Below are 27,976 nucleotides of genomic sequence, written 5' to 3'. Positions count from 1 at the left end.
AAAAATATCCCAACAGAATACCATTTCATTTCGATTGTAATAGTGGAACTGATTGTTGAGAATCATATAACTCGTATGTCTAAGTCTTCAAATTAATACAAGTTTCAAAATAAGACTATGCTATTTCAATAGTAGAAGCTTTTAATTCTTGTTTTTACTTGTTTTCACTACATCAATACCAACCATGCACAGTTTTCTAACGCATTACAACCGATTTATTTATTCTGTATAGTTCTAAACATTCTTAGTACAAAAATAAAATTATGGCAAATCCAATTCCGGCAATTTCAAAGAAAAATATTTTAGACGCGCTACTATCACTTTCTTCAGATTTACTTTGCATTTTTATCGAATTTTTCTTTTTTTCTTGGTGATGTCGATGCTCATGCTCATGCTCTTCTACAATATCATGCATAATTTCGATTGAAGGGCAGGAAAGGCCACCTACGTATGTGTTTTCTATAAATCCATCTGAAAACGTGTCGGTGCAATATCTAGAAATGGAGATATAAATTACATTCCACTATTAAGTTTATATCACAATAGAACATTATTATTGTTAAGTAATGTTTTACTCTATTTTTTTAGAATTAATCAAAAAAACCACCATATTTGTGTATTTCACATAAACTTATGAAACAAACTTTGACCCTTATTTGGATAGTTTTTAAATATATTCATGTAATCATATATATAATGCAATTTTCGTACTTTGGTGAGAAGTATGTTTGGTTGGATAAAATATAAAGTAATTAGAAATCTTACAAAAAAAATTTATATAATCTTAATATACATACAAAATAATGTGAATTGATTCTTAGTGCTGGGGGTAATGCTTTATGTTAATATTTGTTGAAACTGAATGATAACATGATAATATAAGAGTAATTGATTTCATCTCAACTCATATAAATACAGGATAGTTTTCTTTGTCCCTATATATTGTGTAAAAATTTGAACTGAAATCATAATGTTATTATCATCACACTCAATATATGAATTGTAATCAACATTATGTTTTCAGCTATTTGAAATTAGTTTATGAAATTACCCCTTCGAAGGCATATATATCCCTTATTCATAGATAGCTTAATTTTATTTTAGGAGAACTGTCAAGAACATCTTGCGAATAAAATATATTGTATGATTGAGAAAAAATTTATGACTAATGTTAATCAAATATATGTAAAAAATGTGACCAGTCAATGCTAATCCATATTCTTCAGCTTTTAAATCTATGTGAACTTTATAAAAGCAGGAATAATATAATTGTGATTATTTCTATGGAATTGTACACTTGGTATATAAACAATATAGAAAAGAAATTTTTTAATTTTTTTTTAGGTTTAGATTATTAGTCGAATTTTTCAAGGAAAAATTAGACTATTACGGTAGGCATGACTAGAAGAAAAATGGGGGACACATCATTTTTCCCATGTTTTGAGACCTCCTGAACACGATTATGATGATTTTTGGAATGTCTGTAGTATATATATATATATATATATATATATATATATATATATATATATATATATATATATATATTTAATTCTTATTTTCGTCTCTCGAGCAATTGCTATGGGTCCGATTTGGTTCAAAATTAGCATACATGGCTTTTTTGGCGGAGGATTGATGTTATTAGAGTTTGGTTGGAAACAAACGAATATTTCGAGGGGTCGCAGTGCAAAAAAAGTGGTTTTTGACCTTTGCTCACCTCTGCAGGTCAAACGAAAAGCGACTGAAAAATGAAATTTCACATGTAGGTTCAATTAGTTGCGAGATGATTTCCTGTCTAAGGTCGAAACTTTCCATCTCCACCCCTCTCCATTTTATGGTCATTTTTGTTATATTTTCTTATTTTTTGGCCAGAAAAAGTTTAACTAGAGGGTTCGAACTTCACATGCAAGTAGGGGTGATGTTAAAGAATTGTCTTTCTCAAGGTCAAAGTTTTCTTCTTCAGTTCTTCTAGCACAAAACGCCCGAAATCATTTTGATCGTTGTAATTGTTGAACTGGACCGCCTCCTATTTAATGAATAATACGAGTATGATCGTTGCTAGGGTGATTTTTTTACTTCCCATTTTCGAAATTTCTTGTCATTATGACAATTTTTTCTTTTTGTCAATTGGAATTGAACAAGAGGGTTCGAGACCACCGGGTCTATTGAAATTATGAATTTTCATTCGAGAGAGAGAGAGAGTTAACTTGTGAAATGAAAAGTTATTGAGGAAAAGCAAATTTTCCATATAAAGAAATAAGATTGAGAATTGATATTTCCAAGAAATTCATTTTATGGAAAGATTTGTTTGTGTATTAGTTAAATTCTTCATTCGACGAAAAATTCGACTTTCGTGATGGAGCTCTGCTGCTCAGAGCTTTTTTGATTATTTTGATGGTTGTAAAACTTACTTCGTCGAATACCAGCCGTATAAGTACTAGAAGTTTTAATAAATTTGGAGTTTCGCAATGTATAACTTTTATTTATTAGAAAATGAATATATCATGTATTTATTAGATGAAGACGAATTAATTTATTAGTATAAGGAGTTATTCCGAGATCAAAGAGAGCAAATATTTGGACTAAACTTGGGTTAAGAAGACCATACGGTCTCCTTAGTTTGGCAAGTTTGACAAAATTCTCTCGTCAAGCAGTTATTTTGACTCTTCTTTTATTTAAGTAGAATTATTATTGTCGCTTAAGTAGTATTTTCCTATAAGCAATATTCGTTTGACGAGATGGCTCGAACTAGAAATATTGACTATAGCAGTAGCAAAGCTAAATAAAACCATCCATTTTGGGAAAGTTGTAAACAAATATTTGGTAAATAGCTTGTTAATTGAGAAACTGTTATTATTAGTTCAAATGAAACTGGTAAAGTGGAAATAATTATGAATGAGAATCACTGAACAATTATATCAGTAATAAATGTATAAGTTCTCAGAAGAATAAACTACTATCCAGTGCAATAGTTAAATTTTAATGTATGCTTCATATTGAATATTCAATTGATAGACTACTTTATAAGTTCTATTTATATGATATCTTATAATGTTTCAAGAACGATTACAGAAGTATTTCTTACAACACTTCACGAAAAGACGACATTAGACGCTCTATATTAGCTTAACCCTTATGTATCTATTTGTCTATGATACTATTTTCACCCACTTAAAACATTGAAGCTTTGTATACTTGTAAAAGACCAATGACAATACAATTCTTTAATTTTGTTCAAAGTCTTAACCAGAATCAGTAGACTATCCATAAAATAAATACTGGTTGCGTAAGTAAAGTTAAATATGTGATACTCAATGGATTACTTTTGAATTGTCAAGTAAAAGCACCGTGAAGTAAAAATATTGTTTGAATTTTTACGGTATTCCTATTTTAAAAAATCTATTAAATTATGGTTCAATAAAACTAATAAGTGCATTGGCTTCATACCGAATTAAAGAAGTGAAAAATAATCCCCAATTCTGGTATAAAAATTATAGTTAAATCATCTACAAGATATATGTCGATTGCACTAAGAAAACCTTAAATAGTACCCCACGCGTATGTTGGAAAAATTATTCTTTTATAATCTTATCTAAAGCGCATTGGAGATTATCTTATATGAATCACCTTCAGGGTAAACGGGATTTTTGATGTAAGTGACAGAAAGTTTCCTCCATTGGTCAAAAGATAAACTTTATTATCAATCAATACCCGCCCCTTTACACATGTTTTAACTGTTCCGAATTATCGATAATCCAGGATAGAAATTGTTACTGTAATTAGAATATTGTTCAATAAAATAGAATGACAGAATAATAAAAAAACTTTAGATTTAAAATTAATTTATATCTAGCTGATTAATGTCGTTAGTTTCGGATTTATCGTCAATTGTTTAAACTTGTTAGATGATTCTCAAAGCTTTGTTGGTTTTCCAAATAATCGTGATTTCTGAGTAGGATTATGATTTGAGTTTTCCAAATACACTACCAAAAATAGTATATTGGGCTAGGGCAACCTCTATTATTTAAATTTAAACATCGCTTTTTCTATTTATACTATGATGTAAAAGGGACTGTAGACAATAAGATACACAAAATCGAAAAACGAGAAATGTCAAATAAAATACGATATTTTCCTGTTTAGTTTGATTTTAGAAATAAAAAATAAAATAAAAAATTATAAAATGTTGTAATATAAACGGAGTGGTACAAAAAATCACAGTTTTTCACTTCTCGAATGCATTTTTTAATAATCATTTTCTATCTTAGTTCGCACAAATTTCAGTAATACATATACATATATGAAAACATTATCTCGCATCGAGCAACCACAACAAGGTGAACGTTTAGTTAACATCAAATACAGTTTAATCGCAATACAAGAACACCTGAAGACAAAGACATTTCTTCAAGAATCATCAGTAACTGAAAGACACAACCTAAATTACAAGAATAGTATTTACACTAGCACTCACAAAAGAAATTGTTGACGAGAATTTCAATTGCAACATGAACTATCATCGCACTACCGCTAAGACTAGTATGAATCATTTTTCATTGTTTTAATCAATATTTTAAAATTGCACGTTGTATATGATAATGAACTTGATCGACAATTTTATTGCCCATTATATGCATTTAATATTCTACATATAATCGTAAATCAACACTGCAATTGACAGTTTAATGAACACAAATCAATAAAAAAAAGTTGTGTATCGAGAATAATTTTATCTTTAAATTCATCTCCGTTTGAAATTATTGATCATTGGTGACTGATTAATGTTTAAGTAATTTAAATTATATATCACCAATTATTACTTAATTATAGATCGATACGAAACATTTGTTTGGTTGCATTAGTATATTTTTATTATACGAAAAAATTACAGACAACGCATTGTCGAAATCGACTGTTTGTTTCGAGTTTGCCAAATTACAATAAGAATTTCAAAATGGTCTATTCGAAGGATAGTTAGAAAAAAGTTTCAAATTCCCAGAATTTGAAAAATATATATTTTTTTAATATTATTATTATTTACTAAAACTTCAAATTATATTTTCCGTATATGGTCGCTGTATCACAAAACCAGTTTATGATAAGACCTCCAATAATATGTATTTTTACAATAATAGTATTTTCCCTAAAAACTGCATAAATCTAAACCATCTTACAATAAAGTAAGAAATTTTTCAACAATGCTTTCATCCATCGCACAATCTGCTCCGAACTGCCGCATTGACTATACTGAACTTGTAAATGAACTAAATCGCTGTTAAATCATCACTACTTGAGAGAATACTGCAGGTAAAATTTTTGACAGCTAAATATTGATGTTGGATAATACAGTCACAGTGGTAGATGGATTCGGTTGATTCAACTAAATTAATATTTAAAGTACTTGGTCTGATGAAATTTTATTCAGACTGTGCATTTAAATTGCGCGCGTAAATCGAATCGTCAACTTCTTTTTCTAAACTGGTGCAAGGTTTTTTCAATGTTGGTATGAAGTTTTAGCGGCATATACCTCTTAGTGTGTGTTTGTCAACGGTTTATTTAAGATGCGAAAAGTGGATCTGGCGATATTGACCATGAAAAACGAGTTTGCTCGAAATGTTGTTTCAATGGACTTACAGCTGACTGTCTTGAGGACTCTATTTTTTCGCGAAAGTAAATATGTAATTGACACAAAGCATTCAGTAAAAGTGGTGAAGTCGTCGACAATTCGATCAACTTAACATATTTTGGTTAATGTTTTGGGTACGAAGCTTATCAATAGTAGACTAGTAAGATAACGTAGCTGAGGACCCTACATTCATCAAATGCGGTAACGAGACGTGAGTTTAAGAATATGACGTCGGAATCCAGAGGGCCAAATAATCAATAAAAAGTTCTACCTGGTCGTTTTGTGGCTTTTACATAAAGCAATTATTTTTAGGCCAAATACTGAAGTCATCGCTCAGCTACCGTATTTGCTAGATTGTGCCCTCTTTTAGGATTGGTGTAGCAAAAAGAAAATGAAGACATGGGAAAATAATTACGAATTTCAATAATACCCAAAATACACTGAACTGCATTATAAACGACCTGAACGGAAGTTTCAAATAAACGTCCAAAACCATTGCTAAAACATATAACCAGATAATGGTAAAATGGTAAATATATTTCAATAGTTATGATAGATAGTCAAAAAAATACTTACTCTTCTCTTCTGTAGAGTCTGTTGTTATCTCGATTTTTGACCTGTAAAGTCCCGTCATCTTGAATAAATATAGCAGATGTGATATTGTTAACTTGTAATTTATTTATGATGTAAGGTGCTACGCATTTCAATTTTCCAGTTAATAGGTAGTAAGGAAGTTCTACGTCAATTTTAATCTCGCCTATGTAGAAGGACGGAACATACTTTGGTATATTTTTATCTTTCATACATTTATTTTGGATTATATTGTAGTAATATTCGTCTGGACAACATTTTTGTAAGCAAAGTTTTTCTGAACAAGGATTAATAAAAGCTGCCAGAATTCTGAAACATAGCAAGTTCTCGGCTGTGACATAATGATAAACTTTAAAAAATTATTTGGCAATTAAGCCACAAGAGCAATTAGTTTCATATATTCCAAACTAAAATTTACACAAGATTATTTGGAAATCCTATATGATTTAAATTACCATCTGAAAGGTAACTAAATTTTTAATCATCTACAAAATGATAATTTCAGAGATGTAATTTTTTTAATTATTGAAAACATTTATTATTTTGGAAAATATAAAACTCTAGTGAATATTTAAGCACATGTAAAAATCTTAAAAAAATTAAATTAAAAAACAATTATCGCTACACAGGCACACGCTACAAATATCTCAATTTCCATGAAAAATGTCGTCAAAAGACGATTTTATAGAAAATTTGAATCACAATATTTTTTATTTAAACAATCATTTTATATTTTAAGATATTTTTAAAGAAGTGATATTTTCAAATGTTCAAAGGAAAATGAAGAGTTGAGTATTTAATAAACCAAAATAGATACGCAATGATGACCTGGATGATTTGCCGAAAGGACATTGCGTTACATTTCGTAAAAAGTTAATTCCTTAAAAGACAAACTGGGTGATAGAATATTTACGCCTGCCTAAGCAGTGGTGGTTAAGAGAGATGTAACATTCCACAAATAAAAAATTGTTTTCAATTCTTAACACAACTTCAATGTTCATTCTTAATTTCTCATTTTGTTAAAAATGCAAAAAATTAGCAATACAAAATATATTTGCATTCCATATAGTAATTAGAAATAGCTATATTTTTTCTTTCTCTGCCTCCAGTGCTAATTTTACATGAAAAATACTAAATGGTCATGTAAAGATAAAAAAATTTACTGTATATTAAGTTGTATACAATTGAAATTCAATTAGAACTTTGATAGTAGCACAGGCCAAGAAAGAGAGAAGCCCTTGGTTTAAAAAAAACGATTTTTTTCGGTGAATTGAATAAAGATTTCGAAAATTGTAAATTAAAAAGTTGATTTTATTCCTAGAGAAAAAAGCTTCGATAACAATAATTTTTGTAACTTTTGTAATTTTTTAAGAAAATTAATAATAAAAAACGAAGAAAACGGTTTTTTGTGTTTTGGGATTATTTATATTAAAAATAATAGAATTTATAAGAATTTATTATCTAGATTTTTTATATCTCATTTTTTATATGAAAATTATTCAAACCATTTTCAACCCTTTTCAATCCCTAATATTTGTAACCCCCTTTTCTGCCATTTTCCCCTTTCCTTCACATAAGAAATTTTCTAATTATTCTTACTATCTGAAGTCGTACGCAAGGCCCATGTGAAAATTTTTTCTAAAAACGCTTAAAAGGGACATTATATTTGGTTCATGTCCCTGTAAAAAGAATGAAAGAGAGCAACATTTAAGGGGAATTGAAGTATTGGAAAAGAGAGAAAGAGCATTGATCTACCACTCTTTATCTCTCTCTACTCGCTATGAGTCCTTTGCCATTCCTATTCCAAACTTTGACGGCATGTCGATCTAGTCAGAATAAAATAGAGAGACATAGAGAGTGGTATACCGATGTTTTTTCTTTCAATATCAGTAATTCTGGTTCACATGAACAAGCTCCCGTACCTCGGTCTCTCTATTTTTAATATTAACTCTATGGACTTGTAAAGGTCTATATGAGAGGTCAGTGAGATCACAAATAATTTATTTTCATATTCTCTATGAAAAAATCACGTCAATATTTTCGTGTCAGATTATATATAGAACTACTTACTGTTCTGATGTAAGAAAATCTAAACAATAAGTACTTGTTGAAAACTTGCTAATAATTTTCGTTGTGTTTTCGCTCAACAGCACTAAAGATAGATCTTCTTGAGAAAATGCGAAATCTTCTAATACTGGTGAACTCCAATTTACAGCTAAACACATTAACAAATAATCATTTTATAAATTTATGACATGGCACAAATTAGAATATGTTCTGTTCGACATAGTAAATTAAATATCTGTATTCATTGTAGAAAATTTTTGTCCTAGACATTTGTAGTGGGGTTTCAGAGTTGTCGGTCTGACAAAAAGTCAGAAAAGAAAAGCCAATTTTTATATATTGACGCCATAACTTCTGAGCGGCATACGTATGACATAAGCATTACCACTGAGTAATTACCGATTAATGTATTTTTTGTTCGTTGCATTTTAAATCTCAGTAGGAGAAGCATTCTGAGTCGCCAATACCAAAAAAGCTCATTAAAGTCGAAGTTTTTTTTATGAAGAAGGTGTTATACACTATGAATATTATTTAACACGTCGTGCAGCTTCGCCAGCTTTCGCAATCCCGACGTAGACAATTCCAATAGCACAAGAAAAAAAATTAGAGCTTCTATAAATAAATATAATCAGATTGTCTAAATCCACAGACAAAATTCATACCAAACAAATTTTGTTTTTATAGTTTTCGTACATAATGGAAACCTGTTCCTAGGACCTATTCTAGAGCGCTCATAGTTTGATATACCTAGCTAGTGAAAGGGGATTTCAAGATATTTAATTTTCAAAAACGTAAGAAGATTACACTAAATATTTATCTTATTGTATTCTAGAGTCAGACCACTTCTACCAGCAATGGAGTTTGGAATAAAAAATTATAATATAAAAAATGAACCCTAGTGTACCGCCGTTGCATATAAAAGCTTTTCAATATTAAATGCGCTTTTTCCTCACATTGTTGTAAGAATCTTAGGTCATAGCTAATATCTCCACCAATACATAAATAAAGAAAATAATGGTTAGTGAACAGTTCACTTAGTTACTGTGTCACCACGAAAATCAGTCCACCTCAGTAAAACGGAGCTTTATTGACTATTGAAAAGTTGCAAAGTTCGTATTTCTGTTCGTTAACTTCAAACTTATAATTTCCAGAATATACTTTACACATACACATTTAGATTAGTTTTAAGATAGCTTATAGAAATTGCTAGAGAAGTTAAAGGTGAGCGTTCAAGATGTGAAGAATGATGTACTGAAAACTGATAGAGCTAATGAAAGATACTTCTTCCACAGATGAAATAGAAGCTGATCGATCTTACCGTTTCTCTGTGTTGTATTATGTTTGTAGACTCATACTAAATGTATTTTGTAAATAGAATTGGTATAATATATAAATTAAAGCAGGCAGCATCCAAATATTATGCTCAAAATTCGTGTTCACTTGAAAATTATCAAAATTCAGAGTAAGATATGACATATTATCTAGAATAATTTGAAAAAAGTATGTGAAATATAAAAACGTGGAAAACATAGGGAAAAGAATACAGCTGAGAAATAAATTGTTTCGCCCCATTTTGTATTTAACAAGCAGTTGAAATATAAACTTATTTACTGAAAAAGTACTAGCCCAGAAGACCTTTATTACGCACATTCTTTAATATACTAACTTACCAAAGGCATTTTCATCTCTCAAATTCAAAATGTAGTTAGTATTTTTGAAAGCAACTCTGCTTAGGTTTATCACTGTTTTGTTAAATTTCTCATCAATAACAAAATTGGTCAGTTTATTCATCAATGTATATGGCGGAATGAGTTCATCTCCATCTTGACATTGATATTTTTTATTCAAGTATTGGTTAAAAGCACAACATTTGTGTAAAGAAATGTTTCTAGTCCAATAATCTGCGGCTTCATCGTAATTTCCAGCAATTCTTTTCGATCTCAATTTATTTTCATTTTGTATTTCTTCCAGATTTACGTTAGATAACGATGACACATATGTATATGTAGATAGAGATATAACATAGAAACTCATGAATAATAATAAAAATATAATCTTAGATGTGCTTGAAGAACCCATTATCTAACTTTGACAATTTTAAGTCAAAACGTCAACAGTTTAAAACATTCCAAAGACCACTATTGAAAATTAAGGTAATGTAGTAGAAGTATACAAGCAGAGCTAAAAACGTATTTCAGTAATCGAGATTTTCACCTGTCTCTACTAAATTTTGATTTAGGATTGATTACAGTAAAACTTTCACTATTGTGATACTTATATATGAATTTTAATTGGTATTATATTTTTAAATTTTGTGTCCACGTTTTCCAACCGTTTCAATTGACATACAATTGCTTAGCTTTTGATTAAAGTAGTTCTTATTCACAAGTACTTGCAACAGATTGTGAAAATAAGCTATTTTTTAGAAGATTTCAGAACGGAAATAAAATAGTTTGGGATATATGAGATACTCTTGAAATAATAGACAGTTTATAAATATATATACCTATCGATGTAAGAATTATTTCTCGTTGATTCATTCCGTGTATGGGTACTCAACTTTTTTATCTTCAACTAGCAAATACCCTTCAAGTGCTACTACATTAAAAAAGAAATAAATACTAAATTTTGTTGTACTATCAAAAAAAGCGTTTTCGGTATGTGTGTTAACATAAAATAGGACCGATAATCCAAATGGTAATTTTTTTGTTAAAACCTAAAACTAACAACAAAGCGATTGGATAGCCCGAATTTGCCCAAACCATTGTTTTATTGGTCTAAAACCATCATTTTCAACGTCTTGTAGATTTTCAACCGAACCTTATCTTATACGAAATATTTCGGTTTTTATAATGTCAAGTATACACTATTATACAAATAACGAGAATTACATCAATTTACTCAGTATAAATTATATTCTTCAAATAAAATATGTATCTGCATAGTCAAAAATAAATTCCTGTTCTTGAATAAATTCTTTAATATTAGAAAAAAACTACACAATAATAACAAAACAACTTCAGCGAAATGTTTTTCATATAAAAATGTATCTGCCGAAACCCGGGATCGAACCAGGGACCTTTAGATCTTCAGTCTAACGCTCTCCCAACTGAGCTATTTCGGCTTATATAAGTTCATAGGCGATACACATAGTTCTACCTTAGAATTTCACTATAATGACTGTGATATTAGAATGACATTTAAATTGTAGCAATCTACCTTTTAATTATAATATGATTATTGAAATTGTAATGCTACGCTTCAACAAGCTATCTGCTACATAATAAAAATTTGTTTCTCTAACTACTTATGAACAAAAAATATAAAATATGTTTTAAATATACTGAGTGGACGTAATTTGTATGATAACTTTAGGGTACTAGTTTGGTGTCGAATAAGCTGCTTTAAAATCTTATGGCTGTTTTCCTCACTCTTAGTGATGAACGATGAACGTTATTCTTCAGATAAATTAAGTTTAATGAAACCCTCAGTTCGTATTTTGTAATTGACATTAATCCTTGAAACTTTGGAACCATTCGACCTAAAGTTTAACTATTTCATGAAGAAAACGACCATTATATGTGAACAAAAGAGCAGGTGGTTATATTAACAAATTTCGACTTATTCCTTAAAAGTTAATATGTACTTAAATTTACCAACACCTCAAATCTGAAATGGACATCAGTATACTTGTAGGTACTTATTCGCATCGTAAATTTTTTGACGAAATGTGTAAATAGTGGTTTTTCAATTCATGAATACATACTTCAAATTTATTGCGTTAATCTTTAACCACTTTTTTGATAAATATATAGTGCAAATCTTATGATCCATATCTAAAAAAATTTTGCTTCTTGAAGTAAGTAGAAAACGTAGTTGTTCTCTAAAACTTTTAAACCGTAAAAGTAATGAAGTATACAATTTATTTGTAGGCATCGGTGGTTCAGTGGTAGAATGCTCGCCTGCCACGCGGGCGGCCCGGGTTCGATTCCCGGCCGATGCATTTTTTTATATATATTCATACTTAATTTTCTGTTTTATACTGTAATTAAAAGTGTAATTTCTGTTTCAAAAACAAAAATTCATACATTTCTTTTTTCGTTTTTGTTCTTATTTTCATATTTTTGTTTAAGCTAGGTATAACATTTAGCTATTTCGTCGACTTAATCAAAATCTTATGTGATATTATATTTGTTTTCCAAAGAACCAATATTTCCATTCTTCATTACTAACTAAGAAAACGAGAAATTATATTAACAGAAAAATTTCAAACTGGAATCAGTTTATATTCACCACTAACCAACTATTTGCAGATATAAAAAACGACTACCACGCTTTTCTTAATTTTTTAATCAATTAATCTCATATTCCAATTTCATAATTATATTTCATACCAGCATTCTCATAAACACCACATTTTTTAGTTTAATATATCATTTTGTCTTGCCTTTATTTGCGTTTGTGGGAAGGAAAATACAATCTCACAATTTTTCAGTTTCCACCAAAAAACCATTACCTACGTATTTAATATTTTATCAAATAAATAGTAATTGACAATGATCAAGATGAGCATAATAATTTGCAACAGGAAATTCTGCAAATAATTTTGATACTTGATAAAAATAATAAATACGCATATGTATCGGTTAAAAAACTACAATAATATAAATACTACGAATATTGAATCTCATTATTTGATACTATCTTTTTAATTTCGTATGTTTGACACGAAGGCAATGCTTTGGATTCAATAAGAGTTTAAAGTGTTGCTTTGGAATTGACAATCATCATTGTTTAGTGCTATAAATTCCGTACCTACCTAATATCATTTTAGAACAGGATAATATACATTATAAAAAATTTGTGTATGTGGATAATGAATTTAAAAGTAGTAATTATCGTATAATTTATAAAAAAAATTTTCATGTGATTCCATCGCACTTTATATTCAACTTAAATATTGTCGATTTACAAAATATTAAACATGATATAATAATCAAGATGATACAAAAGTATGTAATGATAATGAATAACTAAATTCCATGTGAGTATATCAGTCCATACTTTAACTAGTGTTAACTATTGTCCAATTTCTTCACTTCTTTGTGTTTGTTAAAAATGAATCAAGCGATCATAAATCATATATCACAATAGTATCAAATCAATTAATCATGTATCGTAGAAATAATTTATTTTTTTAATTTCCTTTAATCTTGACAGATATTTCGTGTTAACACCCCAGAAAATAAATGAACAAAGCCAAAAAACTATAAATTATGACAGGTGAGCTGGACAAGTGACAGGTCAAGAAACAATTGAAGGTATGGGCGAAAATGACAATGCGTTATAGTAAACTGAACACTACGGGTTTCGAAATAAGGCTACATCAACAACACATTAAAATTCAATATAACTTTTTTTATATCGAACACTGCTGAGTTTGAATAATCAAATCAAAAGCGTAGGTATCAGTACAAATTGACAAAAAATCAAGATGGTTTTTTTTAAATTGATGTAAAATGACCGAAACAAATTATCGATACGTATTTACCTATAATATTTATCTAACGATTTTCAAAACACAAAATCTTTACAAACAAATCATGAATGAATCACAATTTGTAACAAATTCCATAAAAATTCAATGATCTCAGAGAAATTAACAAAATCGTTGTTCAAGATATCAAAATTAAAAACTTACAACCTTCTTAGATCCTCCGACACACAATATACAGGGTACTCCGAAACTCTCCCATCTACCGCAAACTACAAATACTAGACTAAATCCTCATATATTTTTTTGAGTAGACGTTCAACGTGAGAAGGGTAATAAATACATTCAATACGTACCATAAAGATAGATAAATCATCAAATAATCGAACTAGCGAATAATTTATTCATCAAATTATAATAATGAACGCTAGAAAAAAAAATATTTTTTTTTAAACGGTGCATAATCGCCAGTTCAAACAAGAGCATATTTTTAGTGAAATTTATCTTACAGTTTTCGAATATGAACAAAAATCGCCATGTTTTTAATTTTTTCGGAACAACCACATAGGTTTCAAGGATTATAACCGGGCATAAGGACAATGGATTCACGATCTTGGACTTGAAAATATTCCTACATACGACGTCAAATCATAGGGTACCAGTTAATAAAAAAAGTGTCTTCTGAGCCACCATGAATATTTAAATTTGAATACTGAAATCAATTCCTCTTTAAAAGATAATGGGGATTTACGCTCAACTTTTTTTTTCGTAGTGCCAACAGGTCTGGCCATAATACTACAATGTCCAATAATTTGGTGTTCCGCCCCACTGTGCGCTGGTGACGTGACAATAAAATTTTACAGTAAACAATTTATCACATACAATGTACTAATTTTGAAGTTTCTTGGTACCAAGTATTTGAAATAAGTAATAGCTGCTATAGAGATAAAATAGATTTTATGGATCTAAAACCACGTTTAGTAGTTTGCGTTGGACACCCTATATAATAATACATACGAAAAAACTTGTAATCTTTTTTAACTAGAATTTGTAACTTATGTATAAGTAAGAATTGATATATTTTATGATGTATAAAGCAAATTCAATAATCGCGATCGCAGCACAATTTTGAACAATAATTTTCGTGAAAAATCCTATAATTTCCAACGCAAGAAAAAAAATAAACAGTTACTATTCATCTCAATAAATGAAAAAATATAATCAACCCATTGAATCGTACACAAAATTATCAGTAAACAACTTTAATGGCGAAAAAGTAAAAATCAATCGAAATATAATTAGAATTAATATTCCTAAGATAATAAAAGACTTAATTTTCCTAGATTTCAATAGCAATTTTACTTTGCCTGTTATACAGTATTAATCGTCGACTTAACAAATCAAATATTTGCAAGAGTTCTAAAACATATAGGTTTGCCAACCATTCAATAAATTAATAAATCATAATTTTATTAATGATAACAGGAAAGTTTTGGGCCTTATTCAACCCAATAATAACGTATTGTACGTTAAATTTTACATTTTTTTATACCACATAAAATATTTTCATATATTACAAAAGAATCCATGTATTATACATATTAGCAAGAAAAATTGGAAGACGCAAAAAACTTTTCCCCTGTTCTTGCTAAAATGTTAATTGGCATATGTTCATAAAATAAAAAAAATGAATTACGTAATTAAAGTAACTGAAAATATCAAGGGAATAACTTCTTCTATATAATGATTTTAATTTGAATTGTGTATTTCATATTTAGTTCAGTTAAAAACGAAAATAATAGTTACTTAATAAAAAATGTACTTTATATTTAATCTTATAAATTTAAATAACAATGTTTCTTAATCGACAGCTAACAGTTTCAATACAATAGAATCTATAAGTATGAACCGGTTACAAAATGTTTAAGTATACTACTTTCATTTTTATGTAGGTATCCTGCTGATTTTTCGAAGTAATTAATTTATGTTTCACTCACAGTTTAAATGCAATGTCATAAAACAATACAGTAGAACTAAAATAAATATACCTACAAATAATCTAGTACACGAGTATGAGAAACTAAAATAATCATAAAGAAGAACCTACAAGTTTTTATCAAAAACGTCTTTTTGTTATAGACCAGCGATCTGGACACGTTCCTGTGCAAGCAGGACTGGGAGCGACCGCTGGAAGAAGAGTTGGAAAAGCCCCGTCGAGATTCAGTACCACAGATCGATGACTTCTTTGAACCAAATCATCCAAACCACAATAACAATTCGAACAGCAACGCCAGACACCAGGCTATGAGCTACGTCTCTATGAGATCGCTGCCAGGTTAGTCTTCTCAAACAAATTTATAGCTTCATAACTCATACTTTTCTTGACATTTAGGTTGTCTCTTGAGTTATCTTCCCAGTACTCCCTTTCTTGTTGTTTCAATTTATGAAGTTGACCGTGTGAAGTTTCTTTCTCTCATTTTGACATTTCTGTTTCTGACAATTAGACAAATATTTATCTTCAGCAAAGAACCTCCAAAACGTTGGTCTGAGTCTCTCCAATGTGTCAGACTGCTTGTCCACTGCAGTCATCTAAAAACGTTGTTCAGAACAACAACTAGAAATGGAAAAGTTGGGACGCCACGCCTTTTAGGGATGACTTCGATTTTTCACTTGAACCCAAACTTTTTTTATTTAGATGCGGATGATTTATGGAATGAGGGACATATCTCCTACATCAAGCAAGAAGTGGAATTTTCACTTTCCCAAATTTTTATGTTGTATCGTTGATGATTATTCTTGGAGATTATCCAAAATATGCATAATTTTTCGTAGTCCTATAGAGCTGGAGGCTTACTTAATATATTGATATCATGTGCTTTTCACTATGTCGGTACAGGTTGTCAGCCGATGGAAGAAGTGTGTTATGAGAATCTATATGTTAAATTGTTGCCGACATACCGAGCTGAATTTATTCAGATGAGGCAATACTAGTACTGAAATGTCATTAAAAAAATGTTTAGTCCAATTTTAAACTATACAATGAAAATCCTGTATTTATATTACATAATTAGAACAAAATCGTTTTAGGCTCAGAAGATGACGCATTTTTACGGCCTCCAGCACTCTGGGAAGATATCGCAAGTAGTATTCAAAACATCGACCCTGAAAACGCCAACATGTTGGGAGTTAGTCCAGGGCATGTAAAGTTGGAGGCAGTTGATGATTTGACTGTTAGTTGTGGAACAACAGCACCGAGTCCTTTATTGTCTCCTTTAGAAATTAAAACCGAAAAAGTAAGTTCAAATTGATCATTTTGTATGATATGTTTCTGTGTGTAATCTAATCATCAATGAAGTTCGGAACGTGACATTTTATGGTACTTATTTATTTTCATAAAATTACCGATCGAATTAATATACGATATGTAAAGAAGTTGATGATTCAAACCAAATATTGTGGGATTGAGTCATTCAAATCTAAATCGCATCCAGAAAAAAGCTCTTTTGGACTTATCAAATGATGAATAAATATTATAAAATGAAATCTATCTGTTTGTTCGTAATAAGATGTACAATTGTTCATATGGAAAGTTCAGATATATGCTTTGTTATTTTTGAGAATTGGTTAAAATATGACAATAATTGCTTGGAAAAAGTGAAGTCGCTTGTGAAGCTTTCATCGAAAACGTTGAGTAATATTTTTGATATATAACAAAAGAAGGTATGGTGGCCCAATTACTTTTTATGGATCTACAACAAATTTTAAACATATCTTAAATGTCTATTCTATCTTCTGAAAAAATGGGTAATTTATACTGTGGTTATTGAAAAGCTATTTAGACGGAGCATAATAAATACTTATTAATTTAAATCCACTAATTACTTAAACGTTTCATCATGCACATTATTATAATCCTTCAAATGAATATCTTATCGCAAATAATTAATGTCCAAAAGTATAGTGAAACAACCAATTAAATAAAAAATTTATGGCAATTAGAATTCAAAGTACCCTGAACCCCGCAAAACTTTTTAGAACGATGGGATTAAATTATTATTATGATAACATATATGTTTTCGGCCCGGTTTTAATAAGTGAATTTAAATATTTTGGGCCAGAATCTTAGCGAAAACGATTGACAGTTGATATGATCATATTTCTCATATATTCTTCGCCCATAATTCTGACCAAAGAAATTATATTGCATTAAACAAAGAGTAGTATAATGCTCCCAAAAATTGTTTATCTTTGTTCTGCTCTTCTTGTTCTGGCGAAAGTTACAATAATATACAATACGTTGAGTGGTGACGTTTTTTCCCCAAACTTAGCAGTACACTACCGGTCAAGTTTTTGCCAACTTTAACAAATTTCTCTCTCATTTTGTCAAACGAAGATCTGAAAGGTGTATTACAAACCAAAAATTAAAGTGTCCGTTATTGTTTATTTCATACGATCAAGTAACGGCTAATTTGTTCATTATGTGTTTATGATTGTAGTATAATCTAAGTTAGCCCTGCGAGACGCAAAAACGTGCTGTGTTTTATACTTTTTGGACTAAGACATCTTTTTGTGATGTTTGTATACGTATATGTTTTGTTTTTCTCAAAATGAGACTTGTAAGTTTAAAAATGGGTAAAACCAAGGAAATATCTATTGAACCTCGTGCATTAATCGCAAGTCATAGTCTAGGAAAAAGTAGCTGTATCATTGCCGCCCAATTGAAAATACCTCGACGTACCGTAGACTACAACTTAAAAAAATATGCATACACCAGGAGATTTGGCGATTGAAAAAGTTCAGAAGGGCCTAGACAAACGGGCATAGAGATAGCAGCTCAGATCAATTAATCTATGGATCAGCTTTTGAGTATTTCTACAGTGAAAAAGGGATTGAGAGAAGCTGGCATTTTTTAAAGGGTGGCAGTGAAAAAACTTCTTAACCCCTTAATACGTCAAAATAAAATTAAAAGGCTGCAGCTGGCTGAAGAACATGAAAATTGGATACATGCAGAGCAGTAGAGAGTTTTATGGACTGATGAGGTTTTTGAGTCTAAGAGTGTTTCTGCGCAGGTCAAAGGAAGAACGGATATTAGATCCATGTGTAACCCGACTGTAAAACATGGCGGAGGCTCGGTGATGGTTTGGGGATATTTTAAAGGGTGGGCGATTGGCGACCTGGTAAAAATTTGATCGGCAGAAAATTCATGTTTTAGCATAACAACGATACCAGGCATCATTCGAAGCTGTGCAAAGACTATTGGAAAGAATTGGTAAGGAAGAATTTACTGGAAGTAATGATTTAGCTGTTACAGTTGCTCAACCTCAACCCAATTGTACAGTGTCCTACTTCCACTTCAAATCTTTGAAATATCTTGAAAAACGATGGAGCGGCATACATGTTTTATTAAAAAATTATATGGAATTTTGCTCTGGTAGCAGCTATAATAATCATTATAATCGTTATACACAAAATATCGGATGTAGCTGTTTATTGCTATTTATTTTCGATTTTTCATTTACTCAATTTGGAAAATTGGTACAAAATGAAAGAAAAAATTCTAGACTCCTTAAGCAACTTGAAGGACAACGTGCCAATTATTGTCCACGAAGCCCAGAGAGTATTATGAAAAAAATTTCTTTGAAATTCAATGAATGGATAAAAAGTGGAGTATACATCGCATTCCTCGAATTTGAGAAAATATCTAATTTAATCAGTGCGCTCAATTTCTCGATACTGAAAACCGAAAATACAGCTCACTGCTCATCTGAACAGTGCAATGTTTGACTTCCATAGAGAATAATTGATTATCGTAACCTGTTAGACGGTTTAAATAATAACCTTAGAAATATTTAGGTGGCACTATAAACGGTAACAGTGCGTGGTAACTTTTCCACGGTAAGTAATTTCATTGTTCCTCTAGTGGATAAAATGATATTCTATACAACTCATGAGAGATAATTATAAAGTGATTTTAGATAGAACATATTTATTGAGTTGTGAACTATAAAATATCTAACTGATTGCGCATTTTTTGTCTTAAATGATTGGTTCTTATCTCATATATCAAATTAGAAGGTAATGGCGTAATAAATTGTTCACTTAAATGTATGCTATTATCTAATTATCCTGTAATGAATCATTACTAATAAACAGTATACCGTTGATTGAATCATTCTATAACCTATATACAGAATGAGGAAATTTAACAAGTTATTTGAAAAAAAGTGGAACCAGTTAAAGGTGTAGGTAGTAGTATATTTTTAAGACCATATACCTGCCGAAGGTCAAGCATTTAATTTTGATTTAAAGTTGATAGATACCGATATCTGCCTAAGAAGCGTTTCAAAATATATTAAATTAAAGGTACAAGAGTTTTTTCTTTTAGATAAATATAACGTTTTTTTACTAATAAAAGTCTTTTTACGATTTTCTAGAAAGCTTTAACAAGAAAATTTCACTTTTGTCTTTTCTTAAAATGAAGTGAAATGCTAATTAGATAGCAGTTTCCGAGGCGAGTAGACCAAATACCAAATAGGTCACAATCATAAAATAGGTCACAGGCATTGCCCGAAGCGGTCATAACCTAATAAGTTTTTTGAAACGTTATAGTGTCCATTGTGAGAAACGTATGGTATTCTGTTGATCTATTCCTTTGGAAAAAGTAGGACGATATTTACATGGCTTAACTATATCAATTGGATTCACATCAAATCCACTTCGAGTTGCTTCCACCTCTCTGTTTTCGCTTGAATAAGCCTCCAACCCCAATTTTTACTTATCTCAGGCTCGCGTACATTTTGCCCGAATTAGAATGTAGGTGATATATTATAAAACAACACCTATGTAGAGCCTACTGCTATGCAAGAAATCGAAATTTTGTTTTTATCAGTAGATCGCGAACTTACGATATCTTTTGTACATTCAAGTATTTTGTCATATTAACGTACTGATGAAACGTAAAATTTCCATTATAGTTGGAATTTGATTTGACCATTTAAAAAAGCCCAATAAATGTTTCACGAATGATATTGTTATGTTAATTTTGAGTCCATTCTTCTTATTTATTAATATGCATTAAGGAGTTTGTTATTTCATTATGATTTTTTGATAAAAGTACAAGGTATCTCAAAAGATAGTTCACATTTAAAAAAAAATGGAAAAGCAAGAAGTTTATTGAAAAAATGTTTCTTACATAATAGAACACATTGCTTGGGAAGTTATTTTTTGAAAATATTGTGAGAACCATTGCGTTCACGGCATTCATTTAATCGAGTATTAAAATTGCCTATGACGGCTTGGCAGGTATTCTCCGGTATTTAGTGGCGAGTCCCCTTTTATCTTTCAAAAAGTAAGTGCCTATAATTCCTCGTGCTGATATCGCAGCCCATAAGGTCACTTGGGCTGTAGAGGATATTTAGCTTGTTGTCGCGTCCAGTAAGATGAAAATGAGCTTTATCCTTAACAAGATGGTGGTAAACATTAGAAAGCGCTCAATTATTTAGTCAAGTTAAGCTTCTGACCAGTATCTTGAGGTTTGAATTTTTGCACCCATTGCATTTTGTAACGGTACAGCCCCAAATATTTGTGTAAAATTTGAAATAATGATTATCTGGACATCTTGAATGCCGAAATTTTGGTTTATCCAGCGTTGAACGGGTCTCTTCAATTTTCTCGATTCATGTTCCAATCAATTGAGCGACTGACGCATCATTTAAGTGACAAACATTGTGAATAATGCAGAATTACAGTCGCCCAATTTCCGTTTTTGGGAAATACATAAGTACAGTCCGCTCCCGAGAAATGCTCTGTAGCATCTAAATTCCATAGGTTGGGCCATAGATGAACCACATCCTATAGATAGCCAACTCAATTCTCGTTTCAGCACCATCTCTTGAATCATGTGCACTACTAAACGTATATGAAATAACAGTTTCCTTTCTGCTTTTGGCGGAATACTTCAAATTTTAAATTCAAATCTTTCGTTCGGTTATTTTTTGAAACAATTCAACGGAGTTGTATAAAACGAAATTCCATTGAATTATTTCGAAAAATAACTGGACGAAAGTTTTTAATTATGAGGAGGAAGGGGCTTCATAAATGAAACAAAAAAAAACGACAGTTTTTTATTACATTCGAAAAAATAAAAATTAAACATGTAGATAAATACATGTATGCTGCTATACCTATATTAGATTATCATACTCAAGGATCTATTGTGTTCCCCTTTTTTGCTGTGATACTGGGGATCATCTTATCTATTAATTTTCCTTTTCTTGGATAGTTCAGAATATGGGATGGCTCTAGCAGCCAGATGTCATACGCTCCCCGGTGTAGTGCTCTAGAGTTCCGAAGTGTGTCACACTTCGAGGGAATGTGGATAGAGGTTTCATTCTCTACGCTATAGAATCTGCAGGCTGCATTACCTGCTGAATCTATTGTCTTCAGGTGTCCATTGAGGCGACAGTACCCTAGTCAAATACATACATCATTAATTTAAAACTACCAATTTACCAGTTTTTTGTATTTTTTTAAGTGTTTGTATATTATTGTGAACAAGAAATCAACATCTTTTAATCTTCCATCTACACCTTTCAAAACTATTAATTTGTTTTACATAATTGAATAAAATTATATTTATTATAATAATCAACAACTCAGTTTGCTTTTCAAACGTATTATGATTATCACAAAAAAGAAATTTATTATTGTTACTTGTTTTAACTTTTGATGGTCCTTCTGGAAGGCCTTGTACTTTATCTACAACTTTGAAAGTTGAGGGCTAAGGCACATATGAAGTTTTTGTAACACAATAAAAGAAAAATGCAGTATGATCCTTACACAACAGTTACATGTATGGAAATTTGAAGGTTTACATGAAACTTACCCTTTGAGGAGCTGTCTTCTTCGTCCTATGATAAGGCTTAACGGAATACTTGCAAGTATATGTACTTACAAATATGATTAAAGATAGTTATATCAACTCTTATTATGAACATCTTGTAAGTACACCTATCACACCTACATTCAATTTCTTCTGGTATTTGAATGTTTTGTTGAAGGGGTGGAAACCAAAAGTTATCGTTGGAGTCTCCAACAACTGCGTAATCCATAAAAAGAAAAAAAAATACCTTACTGGGAAAATGTGGGGATGACACCACACCCTTTACTAACGCCAAACCTTCGCCATCTTGTTTTAAACAAAAAAGATGACATTTTTCCAAATTTCCTGTTATTTTGCTCATAAATCAGACTCGGGCATATATTTGAGATTAACTTTTACACACACATTTCAGGCATCAAAATAACTGTATGTGAATAAAACTGACTGAACACGTGTTACAATGAGATTAAAAAGTTGTTGGTATGCATCCGCACCAGATCAACTACGCAACCACTATATTACATCAAATGTCAATGTTGTTCTGTCATTAGCCCTTAGTGTTACCTATCTTTAAACATATAAACGTATTAGTTTAAACCTATAAACGTATTAGTTATGCTCGTAAACCAAGAGAGGACGCTACGGTTCATTCTCCCTTCCTGCATCAGCTAGTTTCCATATCCTGGCTTAGAATTTCGATTGACATACCTTCCGCACTCCTCCGAATAGCTGCGTTCACGCAGTAAGCAATACAAAAGTTAGACACATTGTATTTGGGTTAAATTAAGTTTTTCTCCGTCAATTATCATTACAAAGACTTCACAAAAATAAATCTCAATTTTGAAAATTGTAAAAACCGTTACCGTCCTTGCTCCTATATTATTTTCACTTTTTTGGTTTCATTTTGGAACCAAACTTGTTTATAGATTCATCTTGTAGTAAATATTGTTATTATATGTGTAATGGACTTTATTATGTTTTTACTAATCAGGATAATTACTTTTTCTGAAATTTTTCATTCCACCCACATTATTCCATTCAGAATATAAATGACTTTTTATTTTATTGCATGTTACAAAAATGTTAATATAGTTGAATGGATGTTGACCTAAACATATATAACTAAAAACCCTTCATTCTACCCAGTCTATTTGTGGGAATTAACCGACTGGCAAATCCATTATCTAAACAGGATTTAATTTTCTAATTGCAGGTTCTCCAACAACCCTGTCCGACGTTACATCTACTAGGCACCCCCACCAGCCCATACACGCAACCACAGCCGACAAGTCCCCAACACCATCCTTCCCACTATCACCCGCAACAACCGATGCACCACCCTCACAACAATAATAACCAATACAAATATAACAACGTCACTCAAGGGGCGCAGACAGGGCCGGCTCCAGGCAATGCGCTTTACCCTATGCCCTCACGGCTGATGTATGTTTCCCCGCTAACACCCCCAAATTCAGAACCTGGTTCGCCCGGGGGGGCGTTGCCGCGCAGGACGCCACCGCCCCCCTATCCCGCCCCAGGATGTCCTCAACAGACCCCGGCCGCCGCCGTACCGCGAATAAGTGGAGTGAAGTACAATAGGAGAAATAACCCAGAATTGGAAAAGAGGCGGATTCACCATTGTGATTTTATAGGTAAGAGTAGGAACCAAACAAAAAATTTTTAATTGAATTTATAGGATGATTATCAGATTTTTTTATCGATAAACTACGAACTAGATTTTTAAGACTGACACTTTATGTACTAGGGTATGTTTTTTCTTCGAGTTTTATTACTAAATTAGTAGTTGGATCACAATCATCTTGTTAAGCACCTACGAGAGCCTAGTGACCTAGACTAATCGCAAAGTTAATCAAAGTCAAGCGAATAAGATAGTGTTAGGACAAATTGCGCTTCGTGTAACCTAGTACTTCGCCTCAACTTTCAATCATTGTGGGCTTTTGCACCCGAAATTTAATCTTATTTCGTGTGCACGAAGAGCGTATGACTATATTACCCGAGTCAATTCAGTTTGCAAATTTGGAGTTCTATTTTGGAAAGCAGATAAAAATCAAACAGTGATAATCGTTGAAAATTTTCGAATTCTGCAGATCGTATTATTGCATTAGGGAAAATGCACATCCAAGTGACTGAGTTCCACGCGAGGTTGCACGAGTGTGAACATGCGCTTCTAACTTCAATTTTAAAAAATTGAGTTAAAAATAAATCCAAATGTCAAATGGGTATGTAGAAGACAAAATATCAAAGACATTATATGATGATATTCAAAATTCCAATAATAGTATAAACAAATGCACAACGCAATTTAACGTTTTTTATATTTCTTATTTCTATCGAAATCCAAATGATAAATTTCAAATTTGGGGAACTTGATACAGAGGATACAACATCTTCATTTACAATTAGATCTGTTAAGATGTAAATTCAAAAGAGCAAAGGAGTTTCCACCAAGATATAATGAACTTTGACCACTTTATCAAAGGCAATATAATAATAAATTTTATGGGTGAATACAATTATAAAAGGAGAAATTTCAAAAATGTACATGAATGTCACGTTAATTAAACAATGAGAAGAGTGCCAATGAGTAGGAAGAGAGAGAGAGAGAGATTGGGATATCTCCTCGTATGAGCAAAAACACGTGACTGTGTATATTATTTGTAAAGTATCTTAGTGCCTTCAGATTTAAACAGTTGAACGGGGAGCGAAATGCTTTGTATATTTTTAAGCAAAACCTCATGAAATAAGCTATTCAACTTACTATCATTTTCTGCGAAAATATATAGTTATTCATATATGGGTGATTCCGTTCTAACTGTGATATTCAATGTCCTGTATTGTTTTTTTGTACTAGTCATTAATTAATAATCAATTAATAAAAATTTTGTGTTAATTGAATAATTCTTAAGATATTTAAACATTATTTTTATACAATATAACTTGCCACTTAAAGAAAACTTATACTACATCACTTGAATGTCAGTACCGTGTCATGTCCATTCCTAGAATTTACCGATAAATTATTAATTTTTTTTGTCGTAACAAATGATTTAAACTAATTACCTTATAAATTCTAATGTTTATGATCAAACTGAGGAAAATTGATGCACTTGTTGTTTAATATCTTAAGTTACCATGTCAGTACCGTGTCATGTCCATTCCTAGAATTTACCGATAAATTATTAGTTTTTTTTGTCGTAACAAATGATTTAAACTAATTACCTTATAAATTCTAATGTTTATGATCAAACTGAGGAAAATTGATGCACTTGTTGTTTAATATCTTAAGTTACCACATCAGTACCGTGGATAAATGAGTCAGTACCGTGGAACTCAAAATCCGACATTTGTGTCTTGCTCGTGATACTTTGAAGTTGTAGTAAATTCCTCTTAGAGTTTTATTTTTACAGTAAAATAGATGAATAATATGCATAAAAAAGTTAGAAAAGTTAAATTTTAAAATCTTGAAATTTTGAATACAAAAAATCACAGTTAGAACGGAATCACCCATATCGATGTACAGCTGCAGAACGAGCAAGGTAAGAAAATATCTAAATTTTCTAAAATTTTGCTTTAGTACGAAAAAATTGTCGATATTGATTGAAAAAATTGTTTCCCTCAGTTTTGAGTTTTGTAATAATTATTACTGTTAGAGATGAAAAATTAACATATACTGATTAATATTTATGTTAATAAAATAGAAAACTAGTTATTTCATCAAACATTCCTCGAATCTAAACTGAAAATTATGAGAGGCTTAAGTATACCGAGAGATCTCGATTTTAACATTCCAACTTCACTGAAAAGCTTCATTTGCTTTCGAACCTGGCCTTGAAAATCTTATGATATGAAGACGAAATCGTTTTTCTAATCATAACTTGCTTAAGTTTTATATTGAATACTAATTAAGTTAATTTGACAGTATTTCTAATAAATCGTCGATTCTAGTCGAGCTACGCTGCTCCTAGAGATTAGGCACGCGCGAAATAACGGCTAAGTTTAATTTTACACTCTAATTTTAGGACGGCTTTTGCGCCATTGTAAAGTTATCGCATTATTAATATATGAATATTAAGTAGTTAATAGAACTTTGGTTATTATGTTACCTCTTCATCGTCCTTGATTTTAATACTCAAGTTCATATAGAGACCGAAAATTCAAGGCTCGTACCTATTCATTTGGTCGTCATCTTTTATATAAAATCTTTTTATTGTCGCAACAATGCAGCTTCAATTCCTACAGCTTGGCCTCCATTCACAATGAAATTCATAGATTTTGTGCACCTTATACAATAGAAGAAGTAATTAAGTACACAGGGACAAATTAACGATATTTCTATTTCTTAAAATTTTTCACACAATTAAACTAATTGTTTCCTTCACCCCTATTTTCGTAAAGTTTTTCACTACATAACTGTAATGTATACTTTGCATAACTTTACCAACAATAAGTATCTATCGTATCTATTTAATCAAAATTGAATGCAGATTATCTCAGAAGGTACGTTGAACTTCACGAATGCCAAAATAGCAGTATTCCAATTTGATATTTCGAATAACCTGTTTTCCATAAAATAAGGTGTGTCCAGACTTGACAAAAACGTTTCCGCTAGTTAAGGTTAAACTCTATACATTCGATACATACATGATTACTCCTATATAGTTTGTGGGTCCAATCGTTACTTTAATGACTGCAGTTGCAATAGAGCATTTTTTAATTGTTTTGTAGTTTCATACAATAATCATGGCTCTTTCCCTATTGTAATTTCTATTCATTGTAAAATTAAATCGATCCGGATAAACCTCATTATGTATATAAAAAAAACGATAATGTAACGTGGGAATCAATATAATATTGACTCAATTTATACTATATTCTTTTATTGAATTTAAACGGCAAATTGGTACATTGTTAACTTCATTGAAAACTACGCAATAACAATTTTTAACAACCTTCGACTTATTTTGTCGTTAATAGAAAACTTTATCTACTCGAATTAGAGCAATCGATTTTTAAATTGAATTGAAAGATATAGTTCACTTAATAGCATCATTTCTAAAAAAAGACGCAAAAGTGAAAACTCTATGCTTTTGTTCAATTTCCAACCTGATTAATTAATAAGAGTAATATACTTGTTTTGTAGGTTTATATGTTGTACACGTCATGGCAAAAAAATTACAGACTCTCACCTACCCGTCCCAGAAGTTTCAGTAAAAATTGATTGTGAATAAAGAAAAAATAAAGATATTACTTTTCTGTATGTAAATATATGGTTACAACTTCTCGGTCACATCAAGTATTT

The 27,976-nt window shown here is 30.7% G+C and overlaps 2 protein-coding genes and 2 non-coding genes across 5 annotated transcripts in view; 2 read left to right on the top strand and 2 right to left on the bottom strand.

Moving 5' to 3' along the window:
* Positions 1-27,976, top strand: part of LOC130890690 (Krueppel-like factor 5) — a 105,012-nt gene that overhangs the window by 61,420 nt on the left and 15,616 nt on the right. For both annotated transcript variants that reach the window (XM_057794909.1, XM_057794908.1), the window contains 3 exons: positions 15,915-16,110; positions 16,863-17,068; positions 23,870-24,308. In XM_057794909.1, coding sequence (XP_057650892.1) covers positions 15,915-16,110; positions 16,863-17,068; positions 23,870-24,308 — 841 coding nt within the window. The remainder of the gene's footprint in view (positions 1-15,914; positions 16,111-16,862; positions 17,069-23,869; positions 24,309-27,976) is intronic.
* LOC130890692 (uncharacterized) lies at positions 124-10,418 on the bottom strand. Its single transcript, XM_057794910.1, has 4 exons — positions 9,952-10,418; positions 8,288-8,432; positions 6,203-6,526; positions 124-494 (listed from the first exon to the last, which is right to left on the bottom strand). Exons 1-4 carry the CDS (start codon positions 10,358-10,360, stop codon positions 245-247), a joined length of 1,128 nt encoding a protein of 375 aa, XP_057650893.1. The 5' UTR covers positions 10,361-10,418; the 3' UTR covers positions 124-244.
* On the bottom strand, positions 11,333-11,405 carry Trnaf-gaa (transfer RNA phenylalanine (anticodon GAA)). The gene has a single exon. It is a non-coding gene; the product is annotated as a tRNA-Phe (tRNA).
* On the top strand, positions 12,214-12,284 carry Trnag-gcc (transfer RNA glycine (anticodon GCC)). Its single transcript has one exon. It is a non-coding gene; the product is annotated as a tRNA-Gly (tRNA).

Source organism: Diorhabda carinulata, chromosome 2 (assembly GCF_026250575.1).
Source record: "Diorhabda carinulata isolate Delta chromosome 2, icDioCari1.1, whole genome shotgun sequence".
Classification (NCBI taxonomy): domain Eukaryota; kingdom Metazoa; phylum Arthropoda; class Insecta; order Coleoptera; family Chrysomelidae; genus Diorhabda; species Diorhabda carinulata.
This window is presented reverse-complemented; position numbering and strand designations above follow the sequence as displayed.